Source organism: Micromys minutus (genome assembly GCF_963924665.1).
Source record: "Micromys minutus genome assembly, chromosome: 14".
Classification (NCBI taxonomy): Eukaryota; Metazoa; Chordata; class Mammalia; order Rodentia; family Muridae; genus Micromys; species Micromys minutus.
In genome coordinates this window covers 7,231,685-7,250,053 of record NC_137983.1, presented here as the reverse complement: position 1 = coordinate 7,250,053, position 18,369 = coordinate 7,231,685, and the positions used below count along the sequence as shown (strand labels likewise).

The 18,369-nt window shown below is 44.2% G+C and overlaps 1 protein-coding gene across 1 annotated transcript in view; it reads right to left on the bottom strand.

The window, feature by feature from the left end:
- Positions 1-17,704, bottom strand: part of CPE (carboxypeptidase E) — a 98,863-nt gene extending 81,159 nt beyond the window's left edge. The window contains exon 1 of the mRNA XM_080929025.1: positions 17,303-17,704. Coding sequence (XP_080785151.1) covers positions 17,303-17,609 — 307 coding nt within the window. The 5' untranslated portion in view covers positions 17,610-17,704. The remainder of the gene's footprint in view (positions 1-17,302) is intronic.
- Positions 17,705-18,369: the final 665 nt, after the last annotated feature.

Genomic DNA, 18,369 nt, shown 5'->3' with positions numbered 1-18,369 from the left:
AAATAATCTCCTTCTACATTCCAGGTGCACATACCATTGCACTTGCTTATCTTCCTCACTGCTGCCCCTCCTGTCCTTCCTGTCCTCCCGTGTCCCTTCTCCATCTCCTCCCTGATTTCCTCCTTCATCAGAGACAGTTTCTTCTGCTTGAGTGTTTAAATATGCAGTTAAATGCTGCCCTAGGAGAAAACACAAAACAGCTGTGTTCTCACTACCCATTATAGTATCCAGCTCCCCTTTTCCTCCCTCCTTCCTTTTGCTCCTTTCCTCAATGCCCATAACCATATATATACATATGTACATAACCATATGATATAATATCCATATAGCTAATATACATATTAGTAGATATAAAATCAGATATGTATCCCTTAATTCCCCTTCTTTTCCCTCCTTCACCTCCCTTTCTCCCCGCAGCTCCTACTATTGATTACTTAGTAATACACTAATATTGGTTTTATTTCCGAGGTCTTGCTAGGTAGCCCAAGCTGGCCCCAAACTCGGAGCAGTCTTCTGCCTTCTGAGTGCTGGAATAACATGCAGGAGCCACCATGCCAACCGGTTCTGTCCATGTCTGTGGAAACATCTGTCTGGCTTGCAGACTGCCACTCGCACAGGCAGGTCATTGTTGCTGCGGCATGGGATGTTGGATGTAGCAACACAGAGATGCTGCAGGGCCCTCCAGGCCTCAGGCCTGATTTCCCAATGGGAACAGGTTTCAGTGTGGTTCTTTCTGGCATGTCCGAGCATCTCATTAATGAAAGTCATTATTTCCTCCGTGGCGATCTATCCTATTAGGATGTTTATATCTAAACATTGTTATCGGGGCCCTTTAATACCATAGCATGTGACCTGGGTCTGAGAACATCGTGGAAAGTGTTACTTGGTCTACAAAAGAGAGCCTCTTAACTTGTGCAAATGTTGGCGGAGGTATGAATTCGTTCCCTATGCCTCTGTCTGCATAGTATCCACAAACACATAAACTTTGCCAATGAATTTTTGAGAACATACCAGCAAGCCCCACCCTTGTGTGCGCTCACTTAAGAAACACGTGGTCATCCATCCCCTCCCCTGGTGTGCAGAGGTCATGGGATCACAGCAACCAAGTGAGCATAACTTCAACATTAAAGGAATACGACCAATAAAAGAGCTCTAAATGCTTGGGGAAAGTAGCTTCAAACCCACACTGACTCACACTCCTGCACACTGCATGAGTTCTGAAAGGACAGTTTAAACAACCTGCAATTGAGTTAAAGGGGAAGGAAACGTTTACAGAGTTTAAAACTATTATGTGCCAAGCTCCTCTCCAGCAACCCGAATCAATGACTTTTTTCATGGTTGTTTTGTTTATTTTGTGTGTGTGCTGGGGGCACATCTGGTTCTCTCCTCCTACCAAGTAGGTTTCAAAAAGTGAACTCAGGGCCTCAGTCTCGGGGGCAGGCACCTGTATCCGAGAACGTCTCACTTGTTCCCTGAAGCAAGGATTACCAGCACACTCAGAAGCCTGGCCATAATAGAAAAGGCCTCACTCCATTTAAATAATTGTTACAGCTCATGGATAGCACTGCCGCAGGAGAGCCTAGAGAAAGCCTTGCCACTTAAGAGACTGTTCAAGTTTCCCAAATTACAGAGCCCACAGAACTGAAACCAGGTGTGATAGCACCTTCACTCCCAGGACCTGGGGTGCAGAGGTGGGTGGGTATCCGTCCGTTTGAGGCCAGTCTGGCTTCTATTGCAAGTAACAGGGATATGTGATAGAGACATCTTGTCTCAACAAAAGCAAAAAAAAAATCACACAAGTTGGTAGGCACAGTGCTCTGTGCCCATAACGCTGACACTGAATACTGGTGAAGGAAGATCATGAGTTTGAGGCCAGCCTGGGCTACAAAGCAAGTTCTAGACTATCCTGAGCTAAAAAGATAAATATTGTCTCAGAAAGAAAAGAATCAGCCGGGAGATGCAGCTGAGTTGGTAGAGTGTGTGCCCGAATGCACAAAGCCCTGGTTCAGTCTCTAGGACAGCAAAGACCAGAGGTGCAGTCCAGACCTGTACTTTGAACTCTTGGATGTAGAGACAAGGCCATCGTCAACTGCATAGAGAGCAGAGCTGGAGGTTCTTCTGAGCTACCTAAGATTCACACACACACACACACACACACACACACACACATACACACACATATACACACACACATAAACACACACACAAACATAGACACACATACACACACATACACATACACACACATACACACACATACACACACATACACACTTACACACACACAAATAATTAATTACTTGGGTTTTATAAGAATTATGTTAACTTTTAGACACTGAAATGTACCAGACTTCACTAGATATCCTAAGGTTTGAATATACTCAAATTAATAAGTAGACATATGTTTTTTCTAAATTTCCTTGAAGATAAAGATTCTTCCTCCGAAGGAAAACAGTATGTCAAGACATTCCGTGTTAGAGATATTTATGCTTGCATGGAAGGCCAGGAGTGCTCAGGAAGAGGCCATGCCAACTGACCAAATGTGACTCCTGAAGCCCCCGGCAAGACAAATATTCTCCCAGCCTGCCAAGCACATAATAGATCAGGGTCTACATGGGTGAGTGCTTGTGACTCAGTCCTCCTTAACAGGTTTATGTCCCATTGTGACTTAATTTTGAACATGAATTAGAATTTCCAATTCTTCCCAAGTGAGAATACTTGGCTCTTTTTTAATATTGTTTATTTATTTATACTGTAGCTGTCTTCGGACACACACCAGAAGAGTTTATCAGATCCCATTACAGATGGTTGTGAGCTACCATGTGTTTGCTGGGATCCCTTAATACCTTGGGAAGAGCAGCCAGTGTTTATAACCACTGAGCCATCTCTCCAGCCCCAGAATATTTGGTTCTTAAAGTATTTTCCACCTTGTTGCAAAGACTTTCTGCTCGTTGTCAGACTGTCTGATAGGGCCATATTTTAATTATTATGTTATATATTTACTTTTATTGTGTAGGTGCTTTTTCTGTTAGATCTGTTTACCGTGTGTGTGTGTGTGTGTGTGTGTGTGTGTGTGTGTGTGTGCTTGACCTCAGTGGAAGTCAGCAGAGGGAGTTATAGGAGGCTGTGAGCTACTGTAGGGATGCTGGAAGAGCAGCCGGTACTGCTGAACTCTGAGCCATCTCTCCAGAGCCCCACATTACTCTTAACAAATATTAAGATGGTGTTTAAAGAAAGTTTAACTTCACATGTGGCTGTCTGTAGTCCTTGCTTCAGTCCCCTGGGTTGTTTGCCAGGGGACTTAGAGGCCTTTTTGTATTTTGATTCTGATTTAAGAAAGCATCCGAGATGCAACACCCAGCATAGAGGAGCTGGCTTCTGTTGTTGTTGTTGTTTTAACACGTGTTTGCTTGTTGGTCCTGCGTGCAGGAACGAGTAGATGTGTTGGGATGGGGGTGCTGTGCAGTATGGGTAGGTATGGGTGTGTGGTGTCAGCAGACTGTACTCAGCGGGTGCTGGTTCTGTTCTTCCATGATATGGGTTCCAGGAACCAACCTCAGACCCTCAGGCTTGGTGGTGGGCACATTTACCTGCTGAACCATCTCTACCCAGAACCACAGCTAAAGAACAATCTGATCTGAAGGCCCATGTATTGTGAGGCATTTATGTATGAAAGACCAGGATAAGAAATAGGGCCAGCCTAGGGCATTAACACAGGACCCTGCTATCGACAAAATGACTTAAGCCAGACACTATGAATATAACAATAAAACTCAGAGGTGGCTCAGTTCTCCACAGGAATGGGGGAAGGAAAGCAAGGCTGTGCATTGACAGAATTTGCTTGCACAAATCATGGCTGGAAAAGCATGTGCATCTGTGTTTATTGCTCATTTAATTCATTCACTAATCTGTTGAGAATCTAATACAGACCCAACAGACACCTTGAGTAGTCCACCCCCAAAAGTATAGTCCTGGATCCAGAAAATAACAGATCAGTTAAAAAAACAAAAACAAAAACAAAAAAACCTCTTTTAAAAACTGGGAAGGGGCCAGCAAGCTGGTCCAGCAAGTAAAACTGTGAACAGCTGGATGACCTGAGATCAATCTCCAGTAGGACTGTTTGTGAACAGCTGGATGACCTGAGATCAATCTCCAGAACTCACATGGTAGTCAGAGAGGACTGACTACAGCAAGGGGCCTGCTGGCCTCCATGTGTGTCATGGCCTGCATGCACGCACACACGCACACATGCACACACACGCACAAAGTTTAAAAACATAAATGAGAGACATACAATATACAACTTGGCAATGGGAAAATATAAAAACGGACAGAAGAATGTCTTAAGCTGAAAACAGAATTTTCATTAGGTGTTTGGGCTTGTTCATTTATTATTTTAGTGACATTTTAATCATGTTTATCTTCAGAAATTTTAGAAAACTTAATTTATAAATGCTCATAAGTCAAACAGCCTTCTGGCAAGTTTAATATGTTTGACTTAGGAATTAAGGGAATGGATAGCCCTCCAGAGAGAAGAAAACCCCAGCACACACAAGCCTTAGAACCCATGGGCTCGGGACGGGTTTTACAGACACATTCTTGAAGTCTCACTTCACGGCTCTGGTTTCCATCATAAAGGGACAGGGAGAGCAAGGATGAGAGGGAATAGGGCTCCTTTATGTAACCTGCCACAGGCTATCCTTGTCTTAGAAAAACCAACATCGACTTAACCAAAATATGCCTATTTTAAGACATGGATCTCCATAAATCCTCTCTGGAAAAATAAACACCTTGAATCACTTGCCTTTCTTAAAATAAAACTATTAATAATTTTTAAAGACTAGTTTATTGCATTTTACATGTTTTTGCCCGCATGTGTGGGTGTGCATTTAGCTATAAAGTGAAAAGGCATGCCTCTTGGAGGGAATGAGATTACATGACAATATTTTTAAAAGAGAAGAGGATTTGGCTATTTTCTTTGTTTTCTTTTTTCTCCACTGTGTATGACTGGACAGAGACACTAGGACCAAGCATCCCAGGACTGACCGAACTGTATCCTCAGCCCCTGACTTTTCTCTTAAACATTTCAACAACAGGACAACCCTACACAGTCCTGATGACGATAATTACTAATAGTAATCTGCGTGCCTTAGACACAAAGATGTTACTAACTCAGGACTGAACTTGGAGACATCCACAGAGAGTGACAGCCATGGATAAACTATGGATGGTAAATGTGTCCACAGACTCACATGTGGTTGGACATGGTGACACATGCCTAAATGTTCATGGTTCAGATTAATCAGATGAAAGCCACAAACTAGGGTCTAGAGAGTTTGCTCAACAGTTAAAAGCACTTATTGCTCTTGCAGAGGACCCAAGTTCTTTTCCTAGCACCCAACAGTAGCTCACAGTCATGTATAACTAGGGATCCTCTTTTAAACATGCCCCTAACCCGCAAAGGCACAAGATATGTGCTTACATACATGCAGACAAACAGTCATTCACATAGAATAAAAAAATCAATACATCTTTTTAAAAAATTTTTAAAGACAGAAAGGACTGCTCTTCTTTCTCCATTTGACACCCAAAGCTTGAAGGAAGGAAAAGAGAACATGATGACACACTAATATTCACTGACCTCTCTAGACAGATGACAGAGGCACTTGGTGACAAGTAGTCACACAAAAGCAAAGGCAAATTTGGATCACATGCTTAGAAACATTGGGAGAATACGTGGCCACATTTTAAGAGGACAGGAGCCAAAGAACTTCCTGAAAGAGCAGTTTAGAAATGTCTTTCTTTTTCTTTTTATATTAGCGGACAAAGTATGAGACATCTACAGATATTGAATACCAATTGGAAATTTTAAGCAATCACCTTGCTTAAATCATCAAAACTTAAGCAGAATCTCCATGTGTGTGAGAAAGAGAGCTTATGATTAGTACCATGGATTGTATCAGTGGACATATAAGAATTACTTCCATGTTCTTTTGTTAGTTTCCACAAGTGGATTTGAGACTTCAGAAAATCGATTTAACTAGCTGATTTCTCCTTGTGGGATTGTGTGATGGCTTGTGGATTATGCCAGTTCATAACTGTTTCCAAAAGGGTAGGACCTAATCCCACAGGCTAGCAAAGCCCAGCATCTGGGTTACCATGCACTGAGTTCCCACAGTAGCAAGACTGGTTTCTCCCAGTAACATCACAAATCAAACTATTTTGTTAGGACCTCTCCACCTTAAAACCAGAAATTGGATTCTGCAACTTAGAACACAAAGCATTTTATGTTTGTAAATGCCTTTAGCATTTTTAGTAGCTTCTCTTTTGTCTGTTATCTAAAACATCCAAGATAGGATGGCCAAGGCCACACCTCTGGATCTATTTGTAGCCATATTTTTTTCTTTCTTTCTTCTTTCTTTGCAAAAATTGCTTTTTTAATTTTTTATTGGATAGTCTCTGCATTTACATTTCAAATATTATCTCCTTTTCACCAATTCCATCCCCCTCCCCCTCCCATTGCCTCCATGAAGGTGCTCCCTCTCTCAACCCCCCTCTCCCACCTCAGCACCTTGGCAATCCCCTACACTGGGAAAAAGAGCCTTCCCTGGACCAAAGGCCTCTCCTCCCATTGATGCCAGACAATACTATCTTCTGCTGTATATGCACCTAGAGCTATGGGTCTCTCCATTCAAACTCAATGGTTGGTATTTTAGTCCCTGGGAACTGTGGTGGGTTTGGTTAGTTGATAATGTTGCTCTTCTCATGAGTTGTAGACCCTTTCAGCTCCTTCAGTCCTTTCTCTGGCTCCTTCACTGGGGTCTTCATGTTCAGTTCGATGATTAGCTGCAAGCATCGTCCTCTGTATCAGTATGGCTCTGGCAGAACCTCTGAGGAGGCATCCAAATCATATTCCTGCCAGTAAGCACTACTTGGCATCAGCAATAGTGACTGGGTTTTGTGGCTGCATATGGGATGGATCCCCAGGTGAGGCCGTCTCTGGATGATCTTTTCTCCAATCCCTGCTCCTGTATTTCTCTTAATTTCCTCCCATAAGCATTTTGTTCTCCCTTCTAAGAAGGACTGAGGTCTCGTCAGCTTTTGGTCTTTCTTCTCTTTGAACTTCATAAGGTCTGTGATTGTTTCTTGGGCATTCCGAGCTTTTGGGGCTAGTATCTACTTACCAGTGAGTGCACATAATGTGTTTTCTTTTGTGATTGGGTTACCTCACTCAGGATGATATTTTCTAGTTCCATTTATTTGCCTAGGAATTTCATGAAGTCATTGTTTCTAATAGCTGGGTAGTACTCCATTTTGTAAATGTACCACAATTTATGTATCCATTCCTCTGTCGAAGGACATCTGGGTTCTTTCCAGCTCTGGCTATTATAAATAAGGCTGCTATGAACATGTTGGAACATGTGTTCTTGTTAGATGTTGGAGCTTCTTTTGGGTATATACCCAGGAGTGGAATAGCTACGTCCTCAGGTAGTACTAGAGCAGATGTTTTCCAGAATTGAATGTGAAATGAGCTTCATATTCTGTGAGAGGGTAAACCCAAGGCAGCATAAGCAAAGGGCCGGATGCAGAGGCTCATGTCTCTAGTCTCAGCACCTGGACTGGAGACTGAGACAGGATAACTGCCAATCTGAGGCCAGCCTGTTGTGTTCACAGAAGATTAGAGGCTCTTCTAGCTATGTGATGAAACATATACTCCTGCTGTGGGGAGGAGGGGAGGATAAAGGGAGAGGTATGCTAGGTGGCTTAGCTGGTTAAGACACTTGCTACCAAGTCTGAAAAACAGTGCTCAGTCCCAGAGATTCATGAGAAAGGAAGGAAAGGCTGTACAAGCTGTGCTCTGACCTCTACATGATGCTGTGCTGCCCGCACACACATGTGTGCACACACACAGTAAATACATAAATGTAAAATAGAAGTATTTTGTAAATATAATAAACACCGTGTATTGAAGAGCACTTATTAAATAATCTCTAAAGTGGAAGCATTATTTGTATTATCATTATTTGTATTTCTTTTCATGTTTGAGAAATTCATTTCGGTGTGAAATGAGTTATAGTTAAAAGTTTCAAAAGTCATTAGTGGCAAAACAAAAAAGTGCTATTAAAATTATGAGAAGAAGCTAGAAACTTAGCTCCGGGACTGAACCAAGTTCTCAGCACCCACTAGGGGGTTACAACCCTCTGAAATCCCAGTTCCAGGGGATATAGCGCCCTCTTCTGACACCCTCAGGGAACAGGCACACACAAGTGCTCATACCGGCAAAACTTTACTCAAACACATAAAATAAAAACATTTACTTTTTAAAAATATACTGCTCAGAGAGGAGACAACCAAATATATTCATCAAAAATGTTTATTGCCCTAAATATTATCAACTGTATAATCTGAGCTTGATTTTAAATCCAAGAAGTAGTGGGTGGGTAGTGGAATTGTAAGCAACACTGCAGGGTAAAAGTGACTTACATAGTGACTGTGATGTAGGAAGAAGGACTGGAGAAGTTCACTAAGCCAGCATCCCTTCTGGACCAGAACATGAAGGGGCTGCCATGAGCAAGCAAATCAGATAAATTATGGGTTTGTCCCAATTCCCCTGCCATTCAAAACCACAGCCAGGCATTTTCTAGTGACCTAAATTTAACTTAATTTTTTTTTTTTTATTTCGGCTCATTTAAAAATACATGATTGCCATCCAAAAAGAAAAGAAGTGGCCACTTGAAATGAAATATGCTTAGGTGAAAATCTTTAGGTGACCGCTGTAAAGCCAGGGTGCGGACTGTGGTCTTACAGTAGACAAGTTCCTATAAAAAGCAAACTATGTACTAGCCTCAGAACGTTATTCCTGAGTGCACTGTCACAAGCAACTCCCTGCCTGTAATATTCTACACACACCACTGTCTTCTTTTAGGATAACTCATTCAGGGTCAACTTAAATGTACGTAAATAATCTGAAAATAATCAAAAGCTCTAGCAACAGAAGCCGGTTCTTCTCTTTGGCCAGATTTTGATAGAAAGAGCCATATTGTGGATTTTAAAAGAAAGAAGCATTCTCAGAAGGATGGATTCACACAGTTCCAGTCATACCTGGGACAGGAGGAACACACTTAAACATCTTACCAACTAGCTTCCACACACTCTTCTTGTAACACTGCCGAGCATGTGCCTTGAATATCCCTTCATGGAGAAAATTAAAATTAAGCCCCGGAGATGGCTGGCTTCAGTTTTTTAAAACAGCCATACATTGCTTTCTATGGAACGCTAATTCCTGGTGCTTTTTTATGTTTATTTTGTGAGTGTATGTGTGCATTGGCATGCATGGTATCGCTTGAATGCAGAGGGCAGAGTAAAACCTGGGGGCGTTGGTTCTCTGCCTCTACCATAGGACCTGGAGACTGAATTGATCAAGTTGGCTGTCTCTCCACCACTAAGCCATCTCACCAGCCATTTGAGATTTTTTTTTTTTCTAAAGCTCAACATTCACTAAAGAAATTCTGGTTGATTATGTTTTAGACTTTAATTTACCATTTCTTCTAAAAAGGCAGCTTTGTTTTATAAAATAGAGGAAGCCAAGGGTGAAGGGTTTCCAGTTCAGCAAGGATGTCCTTGTACCTTGAAATGACAGTAGCTGGTCGATTTCTCCATCGAAACACCGTATGTAATAAAAAAAAATTATACACGCCCCCATGACTCTTGGCTAGCACACTTCTGGCGTGCTCCCATGCATTGTTGTGACCTTCATCACGACTTTGTTTGGCCCTTTGCCTGTTTGAGACATTATGTATTTATCCAGTGGACATCCAGTGAGTGGCCACCATGCCTGAAGCGGTGCTGCATTCCTTTGCTGCTTTGGCCATCAGAGTCCATTAAAGCAAGAAGGGTTTCCTGTGGCTCCCATTTGGAGATCTAGTCTGTCATGGTGGGGAAGGAGATATGGAAGAAACTAGAGGTCATGGGGCCTTAGCAGTCAAGGACCAGGGAGGGAACTAGGAACAGAGTTGAAGTGTAAACCCTCCAGGCTTACCCTTGTCCCCGCCTCCCAATGACCTGCCTCCTCATGCTCCACCTCCCACAGCCTAGCTAGCACCAGTGCGCTGGTGTTTGAACCCATGCGCCTACAGGGAATGCTTCATATCCAAAGCACAACAAAACAGCTGTGCTAGACACTTAAGAAAAACAAATGAACGGAGTAAAACCTCTAAGCATGTAATTACTAGAAGAATACATAGGACAGAGCAGGAAGTGCCACCTTGAAGGTGACATTGAATTAGCAGCTATCTCTCTAGTATCACTTCCCAGGTGGTGGGTGAACGTGGTAAAATGGTAGTCGATTGGCTTTCCGAAGAGTGCTCAACTGAAAACAATAGCCGGGCTTCGAACTTGAGTCCCCAAACATCAAAATTATCATCACATAATCTTTACCCCATATTTTCCAAAGAATTGTGGAAACACGAAGAAAGAACCCCAAATGCAACTACTGGGAAGGCATGAAAAAGCCAGTTCTAAATAGTTTTCACTGTGACTAAAACAGACAGACAGACAGACAGGTCAGGACCTTTACCAAGTTCATAAATTTTTCGGAAAACAAGTTAGATCACCAAGGAGAACACCCGATTTGCCCAGATGGATTTCTTCACAGCCATGAGGTTAGTCTCAGAGATTGAGCGTTCTGAGTGAATAAAGACGTCTGTCAGACTGAAAGAAACAAAATCAACACCCCACACTTTAAAAATCAGTAAAAGGCAAACACATATGAAGAAGAAAATTTTAAGGGCTTCAGAAAAGTCAACCAGGCCTGTGTAACACCAGCAACAGGAGGTAGACAGCCGTCCTGAGAAGTCTCAGTCCGTGTGCCCAGCACAGGTCTCAGAGCCGCTGGGTGAAAGGGAAAAATGTTTAAAGCACACCCAGACAAATTTCCCTTAGAGACAGGTAGCCTGTTTTAAAAAATATTTTATTTATTTTATGCATGTGAGTACACTGTTGCTGTTTTCAGATACACGAGAAGAGGGCATTGGGTCCCACTACTGATGGTTGTGAGCCACTATGCGGTTGCTGAGAATTGAACTCAGGACCTCTGGAGGAGCAGTCAGTGCTCTTAACCACTGAGCCATCTCTCCAGCCCCAAAGGGAAATTCTTACAGATTAGCCCATCTTCTAAACAACTAGACACAAGCAGCCTCAGGAAATTATTTTCTATAGACCACACTCCTCTGGTCTCAAGGCATTCCTGTGTGATGATGATGGTGGTGGTGGTGGTGGTAGTGGTGATGGTGGTGGTGATGGTGATGGTGGTGGTGATGGTGGTAATGGTGGTGGTGATGGTGGTAATGGTGGTGGTGATGGTGGTGATGGTGGTGATGGTGGTGGTGATGGTGGTGATGGTGGTGATGGTGGTGGTGGTGGTGGTGGTGGTGATGGTGGTGGTGGTGGTGGTGGTGGTGGTGATGGTGGTGGTGGTGATGGTGATGGTGATGGTGGTGGTGGTGGTGGTGGTGGTGGTGGTGGTGATGGTGATGGTGATGGTGGTGATGGTGGTGATGGTGGTGGTGGTGGTGGTGATGGTGATGGTGGTGATGGTGGTAGTGATGGTGGTGATGGTGGTGATGGTGGTGATGGTGGTGGTGATGGTGGTGATGGTGGTGATGGTGGTGGTGGTGGTGGTGATGGTGATGGTGGTGATGGTGGTGGTGATGGTGGTGATGGTGGTGGTGGTGGTGGTGATGGTGGTGATGATGATGGTGGTGGTGGTGGTGATGAAGAAAAAGAAGCACAGGAATAAAAAGATGGTTGAGCAGCTCTGAGCACTGGTTGCTCTTGCTGAGGACCTGAGTTCACTTCCCAGCACCCGTGATGGATGGTTCAAAACCATGTTTAACTCCTGATCCATGAAATCTGTCTCCACCTTCTGACCTCCTCAGGCATGGCTCTCACAAAGGCAATAACACAAATAAACACAGACATAATAATAATTTCAAAAATTAAATTTTAAAACCATGAAGCAGCCTAATAAGAAAAAACAGATTGCAATGGCCCTGTCTCGCTAACTTTCCTCATCAAAATTATCCCCTTGGGATCATGTCCTGTTTCAGTAAGCATATGTAATAAGTAAGAAGTGATTACATAAATCACTATGCTAGTCACTTATGAACAACCATTACACAAAAGGTAAAGGCATGTGCCCCTCCTGGTGAGTGTTCCTTACGAGGCGCTCTGTTGAAGACCTAGAAAATGAACCCTTACTGGTGAAATGAGTACCCAAACTGTATTGTATGCACCCAACAGGACTGGGGATGTGCAGCTGATGTGTGTGAGCCTCTAGATCAATTCCCCAGTACTGCCAAAGGTGAGGGTGTTCTCGCATTGTACACAGCTAATCTAGAGATTCAAGTTTTAACCGTGCTGGCTAGTTACAAACTGCACAAGCCTGTCTTTCTTATTCATCTAATGCCTGTCAAACCATTCATCAATATTGCACTGAGTGCACTTGGGAAATTCTGGGGTGATGTGTTTCCCTTTCTAAGGCTCCTTTCTATTTCTTAATATCTTTCTAAAAGATGCCAGTATAAAGGGTGGGGCCCTTATCCCTTAGATAAACCAGTGTGGTACTTGGCAGAGATCCCTTGCTACCTCTCGAGTCGGTTTGCATAACAAGCTGTCTCTCTGGGCTGGGGATGTGCTGGCCCAGCATACACCAGCCCTGGGTTCTACGGAGGGCAAGTCAATCTGAGCATAGCATAGAAGGGTATAGGCCAGACCAGTTTCTGGGCTCTTCCACTAGCCAATCACAGGTCAATCGAGACTGTAACTTCTGGCAGAAGTGGTGTTGACTCATCCAGGCTAAAAATAACTCTTGACCTTGTGTAATTTGGTTCAGATTCTGCGCCAGAATCTGACATCCATCTTCTCCGCCTGTTAACTCCTACTTGATTGCATTTGGTTCACCCTAATTTATACAAAATTTATTAGACCAAAAAAAAAAAAAGAAAAGAAAACAAAACAAAACAAACAAAAAACCCACACATGCCATCAAAATCTCGACTTGTTTTTTGTTTTGTTTTGAGGTTTATTTGTTTTGTTTTTTGTTTGTTTTATTGATTGCTTTGTTGGGGGTTGCTTTTTGTTTTTATTTGTTTGTTTTGATTTGGGGTTTTTGTTTTTGTTTGGTTTGATTTGGGTTAGATTTTTTTTTTTGCTTTTGTTTGTTTTATATGGGATTTTTTCTTATTTTATGTTTTTCTGTGTTTTGTCAAGCTGTGTAGGTATTTTGTAGGCGTAACAATGTTTTATCAAAATATTTGGCAAATACGTACTGGCACTCATGCATTTTAAATCTTTACAGATTGGAGGGAAATGGTTCCAAAACAATCATTCCAGCCAGTAATCAAGAAAATCCTTGCTCTCAAGACTGTATTTAAGATGGCGTATCAGCTGTGAGTCAGGGTGAATTCCCAAAGCAAGCATGTAAACAGTTATTGTTCCAAACATATGGATTTTTAACCCTGGAAAGAATGGTCTGATTATTTGGCTTCTACTCCTCAGATACAAATAAAGGTTTCTTTCATACACATTTTAGCAAATCAAAAATCAAGCTGTTTCCTGCTGAATCATCACAGAATATATATAGATAACCCTTACTGATGAATTCAAAAAATAATTTCCTGTGTGTGTGTGTGTGTGTGTGTGTGGTATGTGTGAGTTTGTGTATGTAAGGATGTGTAAGTGTGTGTGTGTGTGTGTGTGTGTGTGTGTGAGAGAGAGAGAGAGAGAGAGAGAGAGAGTATGTATGGTGTGTGTGAGGATGTGTAAGTGTGTGTGTGTGTGAAAGAGAGAGAGTATTGTGGTGTGTGCATTTGTGGTGTGTGCATGTGAAAGAGGGAGAAAGAAAGATATATGGTGTGTGCATGTATGAGAGTGTGTGTATGTGTGTGTGTGCGTGTGAGTTTCTGTGTATGTATGTATGGTGTGTGTGAGAATATGTAAGTGTATGTGTGAGAGAGTATTGTGGTGTGTGCATTTGTGGTGTGTGCATGTGAGAGAAAGAGAAAAAGAGAAAGTATGTATGGTGTGTGTATATGTGAGAGTGTGTGTGTGGTGTATGTGAGTGTGTGTGTGGTGTGTGTATGAGAGAAAGTGTGTGTGTGTGTGTGTGTGTGTGTGTGCTTTCTTGCTTATTAGCATGTACATGAGATGGTAGGAAGCCAATTGGGTACCTTCCTCAATCATTCTCAACCTCACTCTGAAACAGAGTGTCTTGCTGAACCTGGGGCTTGTCAGATCCGTTGGATTGGCCAGCGGGCCCCAAGTGTCCCCTCAGTGCCTTACCAGCACTGAGCGTACAAGTGTGCTCGGCTCAGCATCGTCCGTGACATCTGAAGGATCATGTCTTCACGCTTGGGAGGCAAGCACTTTACTGATGAAACTGTCTCCCCAGAGACATCTCCCAGCCCCTTTCCCTTTTGATGAATTCCAATGGTGAAAACCTAAGGAATTATTTGGAAGAGTTCAAATTCAGCCCACAGGCTGTACCAGACAAAATACAAAGGCCACTTCCTTCTGGCCAGAAAGAAAGCTGTTCATTTTTAAGAAGTATCTGTTCAGAACGTGCTAATCTAACCAAAGAAAGCTTCCATTGTTGCTGCCATTCCTGTTGGGGGATATGTTGTCTTGTTAAGGTTCTATTACATCCATTGACTAAAAATAACCATATTTTTTTCTGTCCTGAGGACCCAACACAAGGCCCTAAGTGGGTACTCTACCACTCCACCGCTGCCCTATCCATGGCATTTGGGCAAACGTTCATAAAAAAATTACCTAGGCTAAGAAAACAAACTTGACTCTTTTTTCATGCCGGAAAACAAAATGACTATAAAAACATTTTCATGGAAACCTTCAATCAAGTCAGGGAATTTAAAGCAGAATCCAGAGCATTGCTTCCGAGCCCGTGAGTAAAGGTACTTATGGTCAACCCTGAGAGCCTGGCTTTTGTTTCAAGGATCTACAGGGTGGAGAAGAGAGCCAACATTTGAAAGTCAACCCCTGCCTTCCATACGCCATGACGTGCACACACTCAAGCACATACACACAGAGATAAAAAAGTAATAAAGGCTTTACAAACAAATCCCCAAAATACTTCCTCAGTGAAATTAGTTAAGGTAAGTAGTCTAGTTCAACATTGGAGTTTGGAAATTCGCAGAATTTGTGCATTTCCGGCCTCTTGTGAGGCACTCTCCAACCCCCTGACCTAAAGTCCCCAGGATTCTTTTCCAAGTGTTGGCACAGACACTTACTGTCTCCTAACCTTTATGTCCCATTCACCATCTCCCTGGGGCAGGAACAACCTGTGCATATGGTGTAGAACGTGGTTCATCCTGGAGGTGTAGGATTTCAAACTGACACAGAGTAACACTGAATGTACCCATTTCTACCACAGAAGAGGTACAGGTGTGCCCTTTTATGTGTTTATCCTAATAGGAATTTGGAAGACTTTTTAAAAAGTGATCATTCTTCAGCCGGATTTGCAGATATTCAACCGAAATGTGTCTTCCTTTCCAAAACACACCAGACTCCTGCAATACCATCAATTTATCTTTACATTTGAAACAAGACAAAATAACATGAAACCATGGCTTCCATATCATCTCTTACAATAACCGGGAAAGCCCACGGGAAGACTCTAACAGAAAACAGAACAAAGGGTTGACTGCATAATCGAATAGCTTCACTGTCGGGCTGGCCAGCTCGTGGTGTGAGTTGGCTGAAAACGGGTCTCCACGTCAGCTTCGTTTCCTTAATTTCCCAATAGCTGCACAAGCACTAACAGTCAAGTCTCTGCTTTACACGATGAGCCCTGCTGGAACTCTTTATGAATGTTTTCTAGAACCTTCTCTGAAGGTTCTCACCCCAATACTAAGCCTTCAGCAAATTCATGCACACCCTTTCATTTACCTTAGTCACAGGCAAGAAATGCTTTCTGGGGACTTCTTCACCCCTACACTCCATGTTTCAAGATCAAAGTTTCTCTATTAGCCCCTATTTAGTCCCTTCTCCAATACTATGCAGGTAAATGAACGATCGCATGGCTCGGTGACAGAGGTTTACTCAGCCTTCATGGAGTGTATCCTACCACGGCAAAAATAAAAAAATAATAATAAATAAAAATTAAAATGGAGATAGGAAAAAGTCAGGAATGGTGGGGAAACATCCAGCTTTAGGATTCAGAAGCAGACGGATCAGGAGCTGGAGAAGAATTCAAGGCCAATCTAATCAACCAGAAACGCAGGGAGGAAGCGAAGGGGGTGGGGGAAGGAGATGCGCAGGAAGGGGGGCTTTTCATGTCCTGCACTGAGAATTTTTGGCCTGGCTTTTGTGTTGTCTTCGTCGTTAAAGGAATAAAAAGCATCCCATACTGATTTGGGTGCTTTAGCAAGGCCTTTATTACCAGCAGAAAGGCCAGGCCTGAATTCTTTCTAAAGCGCATAAACATAACCCAAAAGTTCCCAAAACATTGCTTAAAATATCCTTTTAATACTAAGCCTTTAACACAAATCAAATCCCGACAGAAAATGCCTAACCCGACAGTTGCTGGAGACCATGAACTACCCATCTCAGAGTGGTTAAAGCCGGTAAGAGGGGTGGAGGCGGGGGCGGGGGGGGGGTTCCCTTAGTAAGGCCATGCATGGTTTTAGAATCTGTATGCCTTTTAGAAACCATTTTCTACCCTGGTAGGAAGATCTACATGTATGCACACCACACGACATCTAGATCATCAGTATGCTTTTTGAAATTGGCCAGCATCCCCAGTGGAGAGTTCACCTAATGCTCACACAAACGCAGAGGTGGGTCCGCAGAGCCTGCAGCGCCCAATAAGCTGGTTCTTCGGAAATTCGCTAATGATAAAAGACTCTCCCTGCTCCTCTGAGACCCCGCCTTCTGCACCTTGTTTTTTTACTGGTGTCTGCGGGGAAGATGTATACCTTCCTGAGAACTCACAATTTTATTCAGTTTAGTTTGACCCATCTGTGAAGGGGGAGCACCCGGGGGCTCAGCTCTGGGATTTGCTTGTCTGTTATTCCTGTCTCCGTGCCTCGAGCCCCTACCCCCACCCTAAGCCTATGTTCACTAAAATAAAAAACGGGTCGGAGATGGGAATGATGGGGAGAAGCTGAAGCTCGGTTCCTTCCCACTTCCCACCTTACATCCAGGCATCCTCCACCGGGAAGCAACTCGGGGCCCGCCTCTCCTCCTTTCCTTCCCCGGAGACCCCCGCAGCGGGCAGCGCACTTACCGGGCTCATGGACCCCGGGGTTGTCAGACAGCTCGATGACCAGGAGCTCCCGGCCCTCGAAGCTGCGTCCCACCGTGTAGATCCTGCTGATGGCGGTGCACTGCAGCCATACGGACACCAGCGCCTCGCGCAGCTCGGGATAGCGGTGGTACTCGAAGGAGATGCCGTCCTCCTGCTGCAGCCGCCGGCGCCGCCGCATGCCAGCCGCTGGCGCCCCGGGCTCCTGGGCTTCAGCCGCCAGCAGCCACCCGCCGGCCACCAGTGCGGCACACAGCGCCAGAAGCACTCGTCCTCCGCGCCCGGCCATCGCGTCCCCGCGAGCTGAACCGCCGGCCTCTTTTGTCTGCCCGGGCCCCGGGTGGAGTTGGCGAGCTCAGCACCAGCCTCCTCTCGCCTCACCTTCCAGGGCTCAATGAACGGTGCGCGCTGGGGCCACCCAGAGGACAGCGGCGACGCGACGGCTCTGCGCGCTGCACTGCCCGCCCAGGGGAGCGGGAGCCAGGAGGCCGGGCAGAGGCGGAGCAGCTGCCAGGGATGCTGGCTTTATTCCTTGGCTCAGAGCCACGTCCAAAGCCAAATGGCTCCAGGGACCACGCAGGTGGAATGACAGCTAAGACTGTGGCTTAGGAAAGCTGTGGTCAACGAGAGGGAAGCACGACCCAGGACCATCCCTGTAGAAAACACATTCTTGTGGGTTGTTAGCAGAACCTTTGATTTCCACCTGGATGCATTCAGAATGTGGGGTGGGGGTGAGAAGCAACCCGCTGCTCGCCTTCTTTCCTGGACATCGCTGCTGCAATAGTGGAAACTTAAGGGTTTTGATCTCGGCTACAGCAAGGTCCGACTAGGAATCAGAACACTGTATTTTGATTTATAGGTGATTTTGATGTAATTGTATTCAGACCCACTCCAGAACCCTTCTAGGGGAAAAGAGAGAGAGAGGAGGCAAGACCAAGACGGTGCCCTTTGCAAGCAGGACCACTCATCTTCTGTGACACCCTGAAAAAACAAACAAGACTCTGCTCATGAGTTGGACAAAGGATTGCGATCCAACCCTGCAATGGAGG